Here is a 16,558-nt window from a genome sequence, read left to right on the forward strand (position 1 = left end):
ATTTTAAAAACTAGATTTGTATTAGAACTTAAGAAATTTTTATGTACCCTCATTTTCTAGAAACTTAATTTCTATTTCAAAACTTATTGTAGTTGGATATGGCTTTTTATTTGTAAACTCAACTTTATGTATTTTAAAAATAAAATTCATATTGGTGGTGGAACATTAATTTATGGTTTATTTAAAATTGTTTTAGACCCCACTTTTGAGTATAATTATTTGAATATGCTCAAATGATTAAAATACCCTCGAAATTGATAAAATAACCAAAATACCTCAAAACCATTTGAATGACCAAAATATCCCGAAACTTTTAAACTAGCCTAAAACACCCTAAACCTTCAAATAACCAAAAATTTAGGGTTATCTTTGGTCAACTTAGAGGTTTTAGAGACGTTTTGGTCATTTTAGAGGTTTGATGACTTGTTTTGGCCATTTTAGAGATAAAGGAGTGTTTTGGCAATTTTATAGATTTTTGGATATTTTGGTCATTTTAGAGATTTCAAGGGAATTTGGGTCATTTTAGAGGTGTGGGTATATTTTGGTAATTTTAGAAGTTTCAGGGTATTTTTGATTATTTTAAAGGTTTTAGGGTATTTTTTGTCATTTTTAGGATTCAGTGGTTTTTTGGTCATTTTGAGATTTTAGAGGTATTTTGCTCAAATTAGAGATTTCCGGGGTATTTGAATCATTTTAGAGTTTTTTTTTTTTTTTTTTTTTTTTTTTTTTCTCATTTAGAGGATTTGAGGGCATTTTGATAGTAATAGCAATTTCGAGAGGTATTTTATCATTTTAGAGGTCCTATTTTGGTCATTTTCAAGGTTTAGAGATTTTTTTTTTTGTGCTCATTCTAGTGGTTTTAGGGGTATTTTGGTAATTTTAAAAGTTTCGGGAGTATTTTGGTCGTTTTACAAGTTTTAGTGTATTTTTGGTCATTTTAAGAGGCTTCGGGGTTATTTCAGTCATTTTTAGAGATTTTCAGGATTATTTTGGTCATTTTAGTGATTTTCAGGGTATTTGGCTCGTTTTAGTGATTTTGTGAGTATTTTTGGTCACTTTAAAGGTTTTTGGGACTATTTTGGTCATTTTGAGGTTTTCGATGGGTATTTTGGTCATTTTCATTGGATTTAGGGTATTTGTTTTTGTAATTTTAGGGGTTTCATATCTATTTTGATCATATTTTATATTTCAAGTGTTTTTAAAGGTTTTAGGGTGTTGAAGTCTTTTTTTTCACGCCACATGACATTATTTTGTTAATAACTCGCGTCACATCAACATTATCATAAATTTTGGGTAAATCTCCTTTAAACCTCAAAATGACCATATTTTATTCAACTACATTGATTAGGCTCACATGGCCCATAATATCTTCACTTCAAGAGGTGAATTCATGATCCACATTTTCTCCTCATCAATTGGGCTTATAACCCACGACATCATCAACGAATGCCCATATTTGCATAAAACAACATCAAAGTCTATGACATGTTATCTCATTGAATCTCATGGTAAGCCCGCACCACATCAACATTATAATGAATTTTGGATAAATCCCCTTTAAACCTCGAAATGGCCATATTTTATTCAACTATATTGATTGGGCTCACATGGCCCATAATATCTTCACTTCAAGAGGCGGATTCATGATCCACATTTTCTCTTTATCAATTGGGCTTATAACCCACGACATCATCAACGAATGCCCATATTTGCACAAAACAACATCAAAGTCTATGACATGTTATCTCATTGAATCTCATGGTAAGCCCGCACCACATCAACATTATCATGAATTTTGGATAAATCTCCTTTAAACCTCGAAATGGCCATATTTTATTCAACTATATTGATTGGGCACACATGGCCCATAATATCTTCACTTCAAGAGGCGGATTCATGATCCACATTTTCTCTTCATCAATTGGGCTTATAACCCACGACATCATCAACGAATGCCCATATTTACACAAAACAACATCAAAGTCTATGACATGTTATCTCATCGAATCCCATGGTAAGCCATTTCATCTTCAGTTCATGATTTAAGCTTATGAGTCTCTCTGAGAAAACTTTGGGAGTTGTTGTTTTGAGGGTCAAGAAGTATGTTTAGTAAACTCCAGTAGTTTAAAGTTGATAAACGAAACATGTTACTTGACACGTCTTCTCTAACTCTTTGAACTTTGATGGGTAAGTGTGTAGTGGGTAACATCTGTAAGCCTCTCTTACCGCATAACACTTAAAATGATAAAAGTCTCCATTGCTTTTCAACTAAAACTTAATACTCATCATATAACAAATACTTAAAAGCTCCAATCATTTAAATGCTGACCAAATAACTATTCATTCAATCTCTAACTGTTCCTATACGAATTTGGAAACCTAATCATATTATTTCACATAAATTACATTTTCAGCTAAAATTCGACTCAAACACATGGCTATATCTAATTCGTTATCTTTAATTTTCAAATATAAAATATTTATGATATCTTTAATATCCAATTGTCATTTGTCATAATCTCAAACCTGATCCAGCATTAAATGCAAGATTAGCCCAAATATTCCCATGCCAATTGCTTGATTAGAGTATTAAGTGCTCTTTTTGCTCACCAAGATCAAGTTACAAGACAATGAGACGTTGACTAGATCTTGAAATCTTCATTAAATATCAATCAATCATTTTATTACTTACTAAAAATGTCTTGTAATAGAATCATGGACCAAAAATGTAAATACCCAAAAGAAGAAACATTTCCAATAGAACACCAATAGTGTATTCAGCTTTTGACACCTGGCTGAAAGTGACAAATTACATCTCTCACAAATTATCCACACATATTTCTCACACACACACACACACACATACACACACACACCATATATATATATATATATTACAAACTCATCTCTCACCAAGTACACATACTTATTATCTATAAATATTACAAATACTATAATCCACAAAACATTTATATATTTTACCATCTCTGTACTTCTCAAAACATATCAAACATTCATATTAGGTTTTTGTTACCGTGTGCCTTAAGGGCACACGGTAAGCCAATGATAGTGGGTGGCTTTATGCATAGGAAGTTGAAATAAGTTGTACAATGTGTACTTTTCTGATCTAACAAAACAAAATGAAAAATATGGCCTCCAATTTTTTTAACAAGCCAGATTTGTCCTCCAACCAGCCCTATCCTCCAACCAGCTGGATCTGTCCTCTAACCTCAATTTTTTTAACAAGACAATAATGCTCTTTTTGCAACTTACTTTACCAATACTACTTTCCCTCCATTTTCTATTTCATCTCCCACCAATACTTAATTTACCAATATTTACTTTTCCTTCTCCTCCAGTTTACCAATATCATAGAAAAAACTAAAAGAAGAGTTCAATGTTCAACAAAAAGACAAGAAAGAAAGAAGAGTTCAATGAATGATCAAAGAATGTCTACAAAAATATAATGTTCAAGAAATTATAAATAAGGTACATATATTTCTTTTGTTCTTAATTTATTTTTCAAATATATTGAAATATGAAGTTAGTATTTATTTATCATTTTTGTTAAATTATTGTAGACTCAATGGATGAGAATTTTGTTGAGAAGCTTTCAATGAATGATCAAAGAATGTCTACAAGAATATAGTGTTCAAGAAATTATAAATAAGGTATACATATTTCTTTTGTTCTTAATTTATTTTTCAAATATATTGAAATATAATGTTAATATTTATTTATCATTTTTGTTAAATTATTGTAGAATCAATGGATGAGAATTTTGTTGCAGGTGAAATTCATCAATTAGTTCCAATGAGTTGTTTTGACTTAAATGAATTACCTGAAGAAGGTATACTATTTTATTCTATTTTATTTTATTTATAGTTTATATTTCATTTATAATTAAATATGATGATATTTTTTTATTTTTTATTTTTTATCCTTGTTACAACATAGAACGAATGAATGATATTGTAATTGCAAGTGGGATTTATCAAAGTGTTTCAAGGAATTGTGTTGACTTAAATGAGCTTCCAAATGATGGAGAAAATAATGACAGTTGTGGGGAGGAATTAGTGGTTTGGAATGAATATCCAATGGAAGAAATAGGAGTTATTGAAGAAAATGAAGATATTAATTCAATAGAAAATGAGTTTGAGCCTTTTGTTGGTCAATGTTTTCTTAGTGAAGAACAAGCTTTCATTTTCTATAAAAATTATGCAAATCGATATGGTTTTACAATTCGAAAATGTCATTTGTCACAAAAAATAGAGAAAATGTAAGACGTGATTTCTTTTGTCACCAAGAAGGTAGACAACAATTAAAAAGAGTGGATTCATCTAAGGAGCAACGAAATAGGATATCTACAAGATGTGGATGCAAGCTCATCTAAGAGTCACATTATGAAAGTCATTTGCCATTTTTCCACAAGAATGACATGTCACTAAGTTTGTTATAGATCACAATCATGAATTGTTGTCCCCTTCGGAAGTGAGATTTCTTCCGGCCAATCGAGTTATCACTAAAGAAGATAAAGATCGCATTCTCTTATTGAAAAAGGGTGGACTTTCAGTTAGGCAAATAATACGTGTTATGGAGCTTGAGAAAGGTTTGAAGCATGGAGATCTTCCATTTTTTAAAAGAGATATCCATAACCTTTATGTGAAAATGAGAAGGATGCATGTAATGAATGATGCTATGGGTCTCTTACAATTGTGCAAAGTTGTTAAGGAAAAGAATTCTAAATTTCAATATGCATATACAACTTATGAAGAGAGTAGGTTGGAGCATATTTTTTGGATGCCTACTCCTTGTTTTGATTGGTACCAAAAATATGGAGATGTGATTGTTTTTTATACTACTTACAAAGTAAATGCGTATGACATGCCTTTTGGTATTTTTGTTGGTATCAATAATCATGGAAAGACAACTCTCTTTGGTTGTGCACTTCTTTGAAATGAAACAACTAGTGCATTTCAATGGTTAATGAAGGTACGTAAATTATTTAATTATCTTGTAAGGTTGTGCAATTATTTTTCGATTTTATTTGATTAATTAGTAGTTTAATAGTATATATCCTACTATATTTTTTTTATGTGCTAATAACTTTGTATTTGATTTATAGACTTTTGCAAATTTAATGAAGAAGTCACCTAAGGCAATTTTAACAAATCAAGATCAATGGATTACAGAGGCAATATCAAAAGAATTGCCATCCACAAAACATGTTTTTTGTATATGGCACATTATTGCTAAATTTAGTGGTTGGTTTACGGCAATTCTTCGTAGTCAATATTCAAATTGGTGCACAGATTTCTACAAGCTATAAGTTAGACTCATGTGAAGAATTTGAGCATCAATGGTCTCAAGTAATGGCAAAATATGACATGCTTACTAACAAGCATGTAAGTGGTTTATATCAAATCAAGCATTTTTTGGTACCATGTTACCTTCGTGTCTATTTTTTTGGGGGAATGACAACAACCGGAAGATCCGAAAGTATAAATGCATTTATCAAACGGTTTGTTAGTTACCACATAAACTTGACGCAATTTATTGAACAAGTAAGTCATTATTTATCGTTGCTTTCTTTTATTGTAGAATTTGATTTATTTTTTTATTTGTTAATATTTGTAGTCGTTATGTGTCTTTAAATTATTTACAATTTGTAATTTTAGGTTGACCTTGCCATTGAAGATATTGAGCAAACACAATCACATGATACAATGTTGGAGAAATATAAAGGTTCTTCTTTAAGAACATGGTCACCGATAGAAGAACAAGCACATAGTGTGTTGACACCCTATGCTTTCAAAAAATTTCAAGAGGAGTTTGGAAGAGCCACACAATATTCGGTGCTTCAAGAAAACAGTATTGAATTTGTGTTGCAATATTATGAAGAAAAAACTAGTCAAAAGCACTTGGTCTTATGGGATCGTGAGATGACTAGTTGTAGTTGCAAGAATTTTGAATTTTGGGGTATACTTTATCGTCACATACTTAGTGTATTCATTCACAAAGATTGTTACCGAATTCCATCTTTGTATCTTCCACCACGTTGGTGTCGCGAAACATCATTAAGTGGAAAAGAATTGATAGTGTTGAGTGATGAAAATTTAGTGGACAAGGAAAATATGGTTGATGCTAATGCTAATGATGCTATTGATGGAGATTGTTTTGTTCGTTGTCCCCCGCTCTCAAAGACGAAAGGTCGCCCAAAGCAAAAAAGAATGAAATGTGAAAAAGAATTGGGAAAGCAAAAGAGAACTTGTGGGTTTTGTAAGCATGTTGGCCATAACATCTGTACATGTCCGGAGAAGGAAAAGGAGAAGGAAAACCCAACTTCCTCAAATGGTGCAAAGAAAATGAAAAATTGTACTTCAATAGATATGGGATTGAACCCAATATTTTACTATAGAAATTTTGCCATAGAAATAATAGTGTTTCACTAAATTTGAAATCTAATGTCCCATATCATATCATGTATCATGACACTTTTTCAATTCAAAGCAAACTGGTCTTCTTACCACATTTGAAACACAAAATAGCGAGGTACTATTTTTAAACTTAAAATAATTTTAAAAATTACTATTTATGTTTTATTGTCTTAGGACACTAAATCTCTAACACCTCTAACCCACTACTAATCAATAAAATATTTTTATTTCTTTCATTTGAGATTTTATTATTTTTACTATTTAAATAAAATAAATGTCAACTCTATGTAAGACCCTAAATCTATTGGGAAATATAACGGGGCACCAACACAACGCCACCAATTCATGTAGGTTTGTCCCAACAAAAAGTTGGTGGATTGAGGGTGGGGCCTCTCACATACTTACTATGATAAGGCTAGTGGTATAGGACCAGGAAAAAAAAAAAACGATGACTCAAGCTTGTGCCATCACATATACAAATTGAAATTGCAAACTCAAAAGGAATTGGTCATTGTTGCAAGAATCAAGATTTTATTGTCATGATACTTATTGACCTCATATCATCTTGAAATGTTACAAGCATAGAAGTTATAAGAAGAAAATGTAGTGCGAATGTGTATTTGTCAAAATTCACATTCAATAAAAACTTAAAATTTAAAGATTTTATTGATGTGATCTTTATTTTTCCTAGAATTTTAAAATTTTGATTTTACCTCTTGAAGATGTATTTTGTTTACATCAGTAGCCTCTTCATTTATACTTTTCCATTAAGTGTCACAAAATAATGTTACACGTAGGGGTGTTCACAAAACCGCATAAACCACAAAAACCGCCCACAAAATAGCATAACCACACCGCACCGCATGTAACAATACACTGCACCGCACCCCACCGCATGGTGCAGTGTGGTTTGCAGTTTTATAATAAGAAAACCGCATAAACCGCACCGCACCGCACACTCTCTCTATATTAATATATTTATTTATTTTTAATATTAAATATATTATTAATAGTTTAATAACCCTAGTTTCCAAAAAAAAAAAAAGTTTGATAACCCTAGCAAGTATTAACTAGAAAAGCCAACCCAAAATAAAGAAAAACTAGTTAAATAATTTAAAACTTGGCCCAAAAAAAAAAATGGAAAAAATTAGTTTTGGGATGGGTAGGAAATGCCCAAAATTTGAAAAATATACCGACTTCAAAATGCATTTTATATAAAGTACTACACATGTGACTGCAAAAATAAGGTGTGGTGCGTTTATGGTTTTGGCAAAACTCTAAACCGCACCACAAAAATAAGATGACGTGAATAATAGACACAATTGATACTTATAATAAATTTCACAATAAATTTAGTTTTTCACAAATACTTATAATAAATTTCACAATAAATTTCATTATAATTAAAATAATTAATTGTAATATAAATACTTAAATAATTTCACAAATACTTAAAAAAAGTTGCATTGGTAGCATTATTTAATCATTAAACTTAGATAATGGTTTGGAGTAGGAGCTAAGGAGTCAAAAAGTTATTCACTGTGTACTGTGTAGGCCTTTAGAGCATTCACATCAGATCAGTTATAGTCTTCTAAAATACATATACAGTGTAAATTTTGCACATTTTGAGCAAAAAAACACCCACATTAGTGGGTGTAAAAATATGTAAAACCATCCATATTTTTCCCCGAGCTACAGTACCCGTGTAAATATACACGGGTACTGTAGCTTGTGTATATACTAAAATAATATTATCCAGTTCGCACCAAATTTTCTCTCCCCATTCCGTGCACAACGACCTCAGACACACCCACACACAAACACATATCAACACACAAACAAACCCACACACAAATAAACCCACACAGACAAACCAAAAGACACAGAGATCGGAGCTTGGTTCGTGGGTCGTCGGAGCTTGGTTCGTGGAGCGTGGTTCGTGGATCGGCTGGTGAAGACACGATCTGGGTCGCCTGGGCTTGATTCTGAGTCGCCGGAGCTTGGTTCGTGGAGCATGGTTCGTGGATCGGCCGGTGAAGACGCGATCTGGGTCGCCGGGGCTTGGTTTTGGGTCGCCGGAGCTTGGTTCGTAGATCTGTCGGTGAAGACGCGATCTGGGTCGCCGGAGCTTGATTTTTGGACCGGCCGGTGAAGAAAGCTTCTGAATCCGGTGACGAACGACCGGTGAAGACGCGATCTAGGTCGCCGGAACTTGATTTCTGGACCGGCCGGTGAAGAAAGCTTCTGAACTGAATCCGGTGAAGAACGGTCGGTGAAGAAAGCTTCTGAATCCAATGAAGAACGGCCGGTGAAGACGGATATCTGGGCTGGTAGTTTTTTGAGAAAGAACGAGACGGAGAGAGAGAGATAAGAGAGAGGGCTGTTAAGAAAAAAATGAGAAGAGAGAGGGAGAGGTGATCTGATAAGTGAGGGGGCGCGTAGGGTAGTTGGGAGATATAATAAAAAATAGGGAAGTGTGAATATTTTATTTAAATAGGTGTGTATAATAAACAGACTGATGTAGGTGTCTTGTAAAATTAAGTGTGTAAAATAGAAAAAGTAGGTTTTGAATGTGTAAAATGGAAAAATTTATAAATGAGCTGATGCGAATGCTCTTACGAAAAAAAAAAAAAAAGTTGTGTGGCTCTTTTTTGACCATGTATCCACATGAGAACAACATTTTTTTTTTTTTTCAGAAATTGTGGTATAACAGTTAAAACTTGTTTCAGAAATTTTATCTTCCTTTCAACTGCTACACCGCCACCTACAAGGGAGGAAAGTCTTGGTCTTTTTTTGACGAAAAAAGGTAGAAGTCTTGGTCTTCAATGGTAAATGTCTCTTCTCTTTCAATTTCACTACATTTTTTTTTTCTTTCTTTCCCTCATTTTCTCTCAGATCCCATCTCTTACTCTGTATTTTTTCTTTCTTTCTTTCATTTCCTTAACAGATAGAGACCATTGAAATCAAAGAGAACTCAAGCATGAAATGGGGATGGCTTCAAGGAACACCCGATCATGAACAACGCCTGGTTGACGCACCCATTTCAAGGTCCCTCCTGTCGTCGGCAACAAATAGTTGTTCAGCTTTGAACATTTCCAATGCCGAGATTCACAAATATTTAAAACCCATATCGATTTCTTTTTTTAAAATATTTAAGTCATAATTTTTTTTTTATTGATTATATGTTCTGGTTTTGTTCTAGTAACATCTGAAATTTGTATGAGGTGTAATTTTTGTAAGAGGATTTTTTTTTGTAATGAGAATTTTTGTAAGAGGTTGTTTGGTGGTAGAGTGTGAACTTGTTTCAGTCGTGTAACTTGTGTTTCAACTTTCGAGGAGGAGGAGGAGAAATGAGTGAAGGGTAGTTTAGTCTTTTTGGAAAAATATAATTTGTCAGATGCTTTTCTCTTGTCCCATAAGTGTCACTGTTGGTTTGTGAAAAAGCAAAACAAAACTAATAAAGTATTCTTTTATATGTACGGTTAATGTGTGCCCTTAGGACATTAACCGGACCCTTCATATTAATAGCCATTTTCATGGAAGGCTTAAACTTCTAATACTAAAGCCCTTCTCCTAAAAGACACAGACCTTATACTAAAAGCCCTTCTTATGGAGGGCAATATCACACATATTTTTGCTAAGATTAAAAGAGTATTATCACGGGGAAGTTTATTTAAGTGCGTGATAAGAGGGATAAACTTAATTAGCCTCTACATATGGTTGGGCATATTCTCTCTCCCTCCAGTTGCATCCATTTTTTCCTTTCAATCATGAACTCATCATGGTGAGACTTATCATGGCATATTACCTTTCCACTGCTGGAGTTATATTGTTAGAATGTTATCAGCTTACTGATGTTATACAGATAGAGCTACAAACAATACAAAGATAAGTGACTATGTTTCCATATTTCTAAATATACATAACTGAGTATATAATTACTTCACCTTTAAATACAAATTACTTTAATATTACATTATTATCTAACAAAAAAGATTTCACTAGTGTTTCACTAATAAACATATGTACTAATAAATTGATTTGCCATTGTTGGAAATATATTATTTGAATGTAAACCTCAGCTGGACATACATTATTTGAACATATACCACAGTTGGACATAAATGACTTGACATACATTATCAGGACATATTCCACTGCTAGACATACATTATTTAAACATAAACCACAACTGGACATGAACTATTTTGGACCCATCCCAATGTTGGATATACATGATTATGATCTTTAATTCATTATTTAATCAAAATATTTCACTAAATACATGTTACCATTAATCAAGGTTATTATACAAAACATATATTATTTACTTTATTTTAACTATTATCATGATTTTTAGACTTTGGGCGTTACCCATTTTGTAGGCCTAAAATACATCGGAAGTCATTGGACTATGCAGCCTAATGTCGAGTTCTAGACTCAACTCCCCAGATAAATCCGAGTCTAGCAAGGTCACCCTTCCAACAAACAAAGCAGACAACACATGGCTGCATAGTGAAAAATGGCCCCCAAACATAGGGTAATTTGGTCATTTAGGTATTTCAATAGTATTTTGTGGTTTAAAGGTAATTTTGGATTTTTTTTTTGGTGTTAAGGCAATTTTTTAATCAATTTGTTATTGTAATAATTTTAGTTGTTTCTAAGAATGTTTATGAATCAAGTATATGAATGTTACATTCTTGAATTAAGATTGGAAATTTGGAATGTAATTAGTGAATCAAACACCTTAATTTTATATTGCTGTAATGTAATGTGATTACATGAATTTAAGGTTACAAGAATATAACATTAAGCCAGCCAAATACCATCTAAGAGCATTCACACATGCACTTGCATATTGCATGTGTTGAGATATTTTACCATCAAAGCGCAAAAGACATGCTTTATCTGCATTGCTAATTGCAAAAAAATTTGCAATAGTGCTACAGTACTGTCTTACATATAAGACGGTACTGTAGTAACTTGTAAAACTTTCTATATTTTATTAATTTCTCCTCTCTCTCTCTCTCTCAATCACTTTTGGGTTATATATTTTATTGAATAAATATATTATTTTAATGTATTGTATAGGAAAATAAAAGTTAAAATTTTAAATGTGTTGTAAAATTGTATGGTATAAATAATAAAATAATTTTTGAGATGGTGAAATAAATTTTTTTTTGTAAAAACCGGATGCAAATATTGGTTAAAATAGGTAAAATAATTTTTTTAATGCGGCAAATGTTTTATTTTTAAATAAATTTTTTTGGGTAGGTGTTAGAAGAATTACAATACACGTGTAATAAAAATGTATAGGCAAGCATCTCAATTTTTTCTTTTTTTTTTTGGGTAGAAAGCTTATCAATTCTCTGCCACTTGAAAAAACGATAAACCCACTCTCTCACTCTCACTCTTCTTCACTTCACTGATTTTCTTTCAATTCCGTAGAGAAGATGCTTCAAACGGCATTGTCCGCTGCTCCAACAACTCTCTTATTCGCTCCATGCGGTAACAAACTAAGTCCCGTTCTCTTCTCTCAACGACGTCGCTCCCTCGCGCTCCTCCCTCGCTGGCATTTCAATCGTACAAGACCTAGACCTAAACCTAAACCTAAACCTTTTTCAGCGGGTACTTTTCTTTGTTTGCTCTCCGAGAAAGTGTTGAAAATGCTATACATGGAAATAAAATAAAAATGATTTTTGTTATTGAATTCAGTGCGATAATAGTTCAATTGTAAGTAAATTTCGTCACTAGCGTTGGTTTGTCTAATGTCCTCTCGTGTGTTTATTGTGTATTCCACCCGCTGTTTGGTTGCAAGGAAAGTGGAGGAAACCGAAAATTTGAAATATCAGAAATGCAAGAATTTCAGTCTTCTTTATTTTATTTTTTGTTACAATTTCTTGGCAACCAAATGGTGTTGAATTCTATCAGGGAATTTGTTCAAATATTGTTTGGTTGCTGAGAAAATTGCACACAAGTGATGGAAAGTGAAATTTGAAGTCTTACACCGTTGCTAAGAGTAAGACTTGGTTTTTGAAAGTTTTGTATTGAACTTGGAGCCTTATTCATCACTTGTTTTTTACATTCCAGTTGCTGCAACAGAGAATGGTGTGTTTTCTTCTCCAGAGATGGCAAAGTCATTTGATTTCACTTCGGAGGAGCGAATATACAATTGGTATTTTATTTTGTGATAGAGCTCCTGCTAATATATGCGCTTGAATTGATTTTTATTTTATTTTATTCTGTAAGCCATTAACTTCCCAGTGAATAAGTGATCCATTTTGCTTATTCTCTTTATTTCTACTCTGATGTATATATGTTAAATTGTTATATTTGTTTCTTCACTTTGGTTGATGAATAGATATTTTGTTTAAGTTAAGTTAAAATCTTACTACAATGGTCAGTATGACATATTTCATAATGACCACTCCTTTGTTTTAATATTATTATTATTATTATTATTAGTTATGCTACTGCTGGAAACCAATCGCATTCTATATTGCCATTGTTCTATTTGGTTTCATGTGTGGTAATACTGTGTGTGGAGCCTGATATATTCCATAATGGTGATATAATTTTCATAAGCCCGTTATACATGGATGTATGCATTCACAAAATGCAACCTATTTTGCTCCTGGAGGAAACTCAAAACTGATATAGAAGCCTGTGAATCTAACATGGCAGTAACACTCCATAACAGTAGTATACAGAAGATGGATACTATAGCTATTAATCTAGTGCTGTCTAATAGCTTTACAGTTGATGGGTATATAGCAATTTGTGTATTTTTCTCTCTCACCCCTTATAAATGCATGGGTGCTTCTTTTTATGGGAAAGGCCTCCTGTTTATTGCATATCCTTTCATATATATATATATATATATTCTCTTTTTGCCTATTTTTTATGTTTAAAATTTTAAATAATTTACTATCTACTTAATAAAGAATGCAATACCTTTATTCTGTATAGAATGTGATTTTTATAAAACCTTGACTTGGTCTCAAAATGAGGTATAACTTTTAAAAGCATCACTTTTTTCAAGATACAACTGTTCTCTTTCACAATAACCAAAACAAGCTCATCCAAGCGCACACTACAAGTTTCAAGAGGCCAACTCATGTATTTAAACATATATTGGACCTAATTGTACTAATTTAAATCTAGTTTTCACCCTTCCTTAACCTCTGTGTGTGTTTGTGAATTGAGTGCAGTCTTGGGGTTTTTAACTTTCCTTTTTTCTCATTGTCTCATGTCTTGGTGTTGGTTATCATACTGCTGCTTGCATAATTTCTCAAGCATGGTGTTGATTGTATTTTCAGCTTTGTAATCTGGTGTTAGTAATTGTTGGAATTAGGTGGGAGTCTCAAGGGTATTTTAGGCCAAACTTCGACAGAGGAAGTGTTCCATTTGTGATATCAATGCCGCCTCCTAATGTTACTGGTTCACTGCACATGGGGCATGCAATGTTTGTTACTCTTGAGGTTGTGAAGTTGCTTTTAAATTCTTGTTCTGTTTATTATGATTTTGTCAAAATACATGCCATTTGGCTTGAAATCCTGAAAATGCTGATTGTATACCCAAGCTATACTTATACTGCTTTTGGAGTTGTTAATTTTGTATGTTAAATGGAATTGCTTTTGTTTACTCTTTGTATACTGCCTATATACTAGGGTGGTGTTCCTTTGTGCTTTTCTAATAAAATTTATAACATAAAAGAAGAAGAAGAAGAAGAAGAAGAAGAAGAAGAAGAAGTGATTATTCAACACCTGATCTCCTGCATTGTCATAGGGATTACTACACTTAAAATGCTCTAGGACTTCGTTTGCATGTACCACTATATCCTACTTACCATTATATGCTCCAGAAAAACCTTGAATTATTATCCTTAAAGCTTAAACTAGCTCTAGCTATTATACTTTTATGAATATGTGGATGCCATAAATGTCACTTTTCCCTCATTCATTGAAATCTATTGCTTAGCTATGTTTTATCTTTTCCCTTATTGTTGTTTTCTTTAAAAATGCATGGTGGATTTTTACTTTCTTCTATCAGTTGCTATAAATCAACTTTCCATTAGTGTGTTATAGTGATCAATCTGTTCATGTCAATATCACACATAATCAATCCTCTGTTTCTCTCCTCTGTTGTTATTATTTGGAAGTTTTCTTGCAAGGGTTCAAGATCAACTGATTTTATAGTTCATGGTCATTACTTTGTGGACTAAGACAAGTAATGACGAAATTTTTTTCTTTTCTCCTTGTGTGTCTATATATATTGACGTTGATAAAATATAGGCATTCTGTGCCTCTCCCTCTTTTTTATTTGTGCCTTTGGTAAGGCTTAGTTTTTTTTTGTTTTGTTTTGTTTTGTTTTTTTTTGCTTTTATTTTTTTGTTTTTTTTTTTGGTTTTGATAAGTAATTAAGATTTATTAATATAAAAAAAGAGACAGCCAAGCATATAGGGAGTATAAATGGGTGTACAGATTAAATGCAAAAATTACATGCATCAAGTAAATCCAAAATTGAAGAAAAGGGTTGGTTTCTCCACACCGAGAACCAATCCAATAAAGTTTAAAAAAGTAATAACTTGAGATTAGGCCTAGAATGCTCACTGTCTTCAAAGAACCTACTATTTCTTTCCTTCCAAATACACCACCTCAAACAATGAGGAACAACGATCCATATATATCCATTACGATGGTGACCAAATTGACCTTGCCAGCAAGTAAGAAGCTTAACAACAGACTTTGGCATGGTACATCTGCACCTAGAAAGAAGTTAAAAAGTTGTATATAAGAAATAGGCTGGCTTATATATAAAAGAAGTTTAATCATTTTTGGTTGTAATGTATACGCATCATGTTATTGATTAATAAAAAGATTATCTGTTCTTAGTTCTTTCCTCATGATGTCAATTTAATTAGTTTTTATGTTTTGCTCTACTAGGATATTATGGTTAGATACCATCGAATGAAGGGAAGACCAACACTTTGGCTTCCTGGGACTGATCATGCTGGCATTGCAACTCAGGTTTGTGTCTGAATTATGAGCTTTTGTATCTGTATCCATGTTCTAATTGGGTTTGATATTCACAACAAAACACTATTTTGCACTCTACATTTTGGGGTCATAGTCAATTTGGTCTTTATAATTTGGTAGTAGTCAATTTGGTTCCTGTTATTTTTAACTTGTAGTCAATTTGGTTCTTACCGTTAATTGACTTACTGAAAATGTTTATGTGGCACACTCGAGGCTTATGTGTCCAATAAAATAATATTTTAAAATTTTTAATTCACTTTAAAACAGGCCAGATAAGTATTTGACTGATTAGAAAGTCTATGTCAAAAAAAGAAAAATTAACCAAAAAAAACAATAATACACATACCAGTCATTTTTTTTATAGGTAAGAAAAAATATTATTGAAGATGTAAAAGCATGACAAATATACAATGTTCATGATAGTGAACAAAGTGAAAAAAGAATTAAAAACAAACAAACTGACACTAAACTATTCTAAGAGACAAAAGAAAATCCGTAAGTGTACCTGAGAGACCCCAACACTGAGACCAATCAAAAAGGGTCCGATGGCATAAATCTAACAATTGAGCTAGAAATTTCCTAGTATCCTCAAAAGAACGTTGATTCCATTCAGTCCAAATAGTTCACACTAAACAACTCGGAACCAAATTCCAAATGTTAGAATTATGTTTCCCAAGCTAATGATACCAAAAAAAAAAAAAAAAAGTCTGCAACTGAGCCTAGCATGACCCAATCAATCCTAAACAACCGAAGCATATACCAGTCATCAAACGCAGAAACACTATTTCGAATCCCTTAAGCTGAAACACAGCAAATTCTTGTTGAAAATGGTCATATCATCAAATCATTGACCTGTGTTTTATGTTGTAAAATGCAAAAATCATGTCATGTGCAAGATTGGAACCTTAGGCCTTGTTTGGGTATTGACTATCTACCACTCATCACTCAAATATCATCACTCATTACTCATCACTCTGTAACTCATTTCTTAAAACTTAAAAATACCCAAAACACACCCCAACGTTGTTTGGCACCTAAACCCGGTTCAATTTCCAATCCAAAAACTCAAAAAACTCACCTTTT

General features: G+C 32.4%; 1 protein-coding gene across 2 annotated transcripts in view; it reads left to right on the forward strand.

Annotated features, from left to right (window-relative positions):
- Window positions 1-11,789: 11,789 nt before the first annotated feature.
- LOC112040548 (valine--tRNA ligase, chloroplastic/mitochondrial 2) overlaps window positions 11,790-16,558 on the forward strand; it is a 74,200-nt gene continuing 69,431 nt past the window's right edge. Inside the window, exons 1-4 of one of the 2 annotated variants that reach the window (XM_024073433.2) lie at window positions 11,790-12,065; window positions 12,528-12,612; window positions 13,792-13,918; window positions 15,383-15,466. In XM_024073433.2, the coding sequence (XP_023929201.1) occupies window positions 11,891-12,065; window positions 12,528-12,612; window positions 13,792-13,918; window positions 15,383-15,466 (471 nt within the window). In that variant the 5' untranslated portion in view covers window positions 11,790-11,890. Of the gene's footprint in view, window positions 12,066-12,527; window positions 12,613-13,791; window positions 13,919-15,382; window positions 15,467-16,558 lie in introns of those variants that run through there. The other variant, XM_024073448.2, reaches the window with a different exon arrangement.

Source organism: Quercus suber, unplaced genomic scaffold (assembly GCF_002906115.3).
Source record: "Quercus suber isolate HL8 unplaced genomic scaffold, Cork oak 2.0 scaffold_5, whole genome shotgun sequence".
In the NCBI taxonomy this organism is placed as follows: domain Eukaryota; kingdom Viridiplantae; phylum Streptophyta; class Magnoliopsida; order Fagales; family Fagaceae; genus Quercus; species Quercus suber.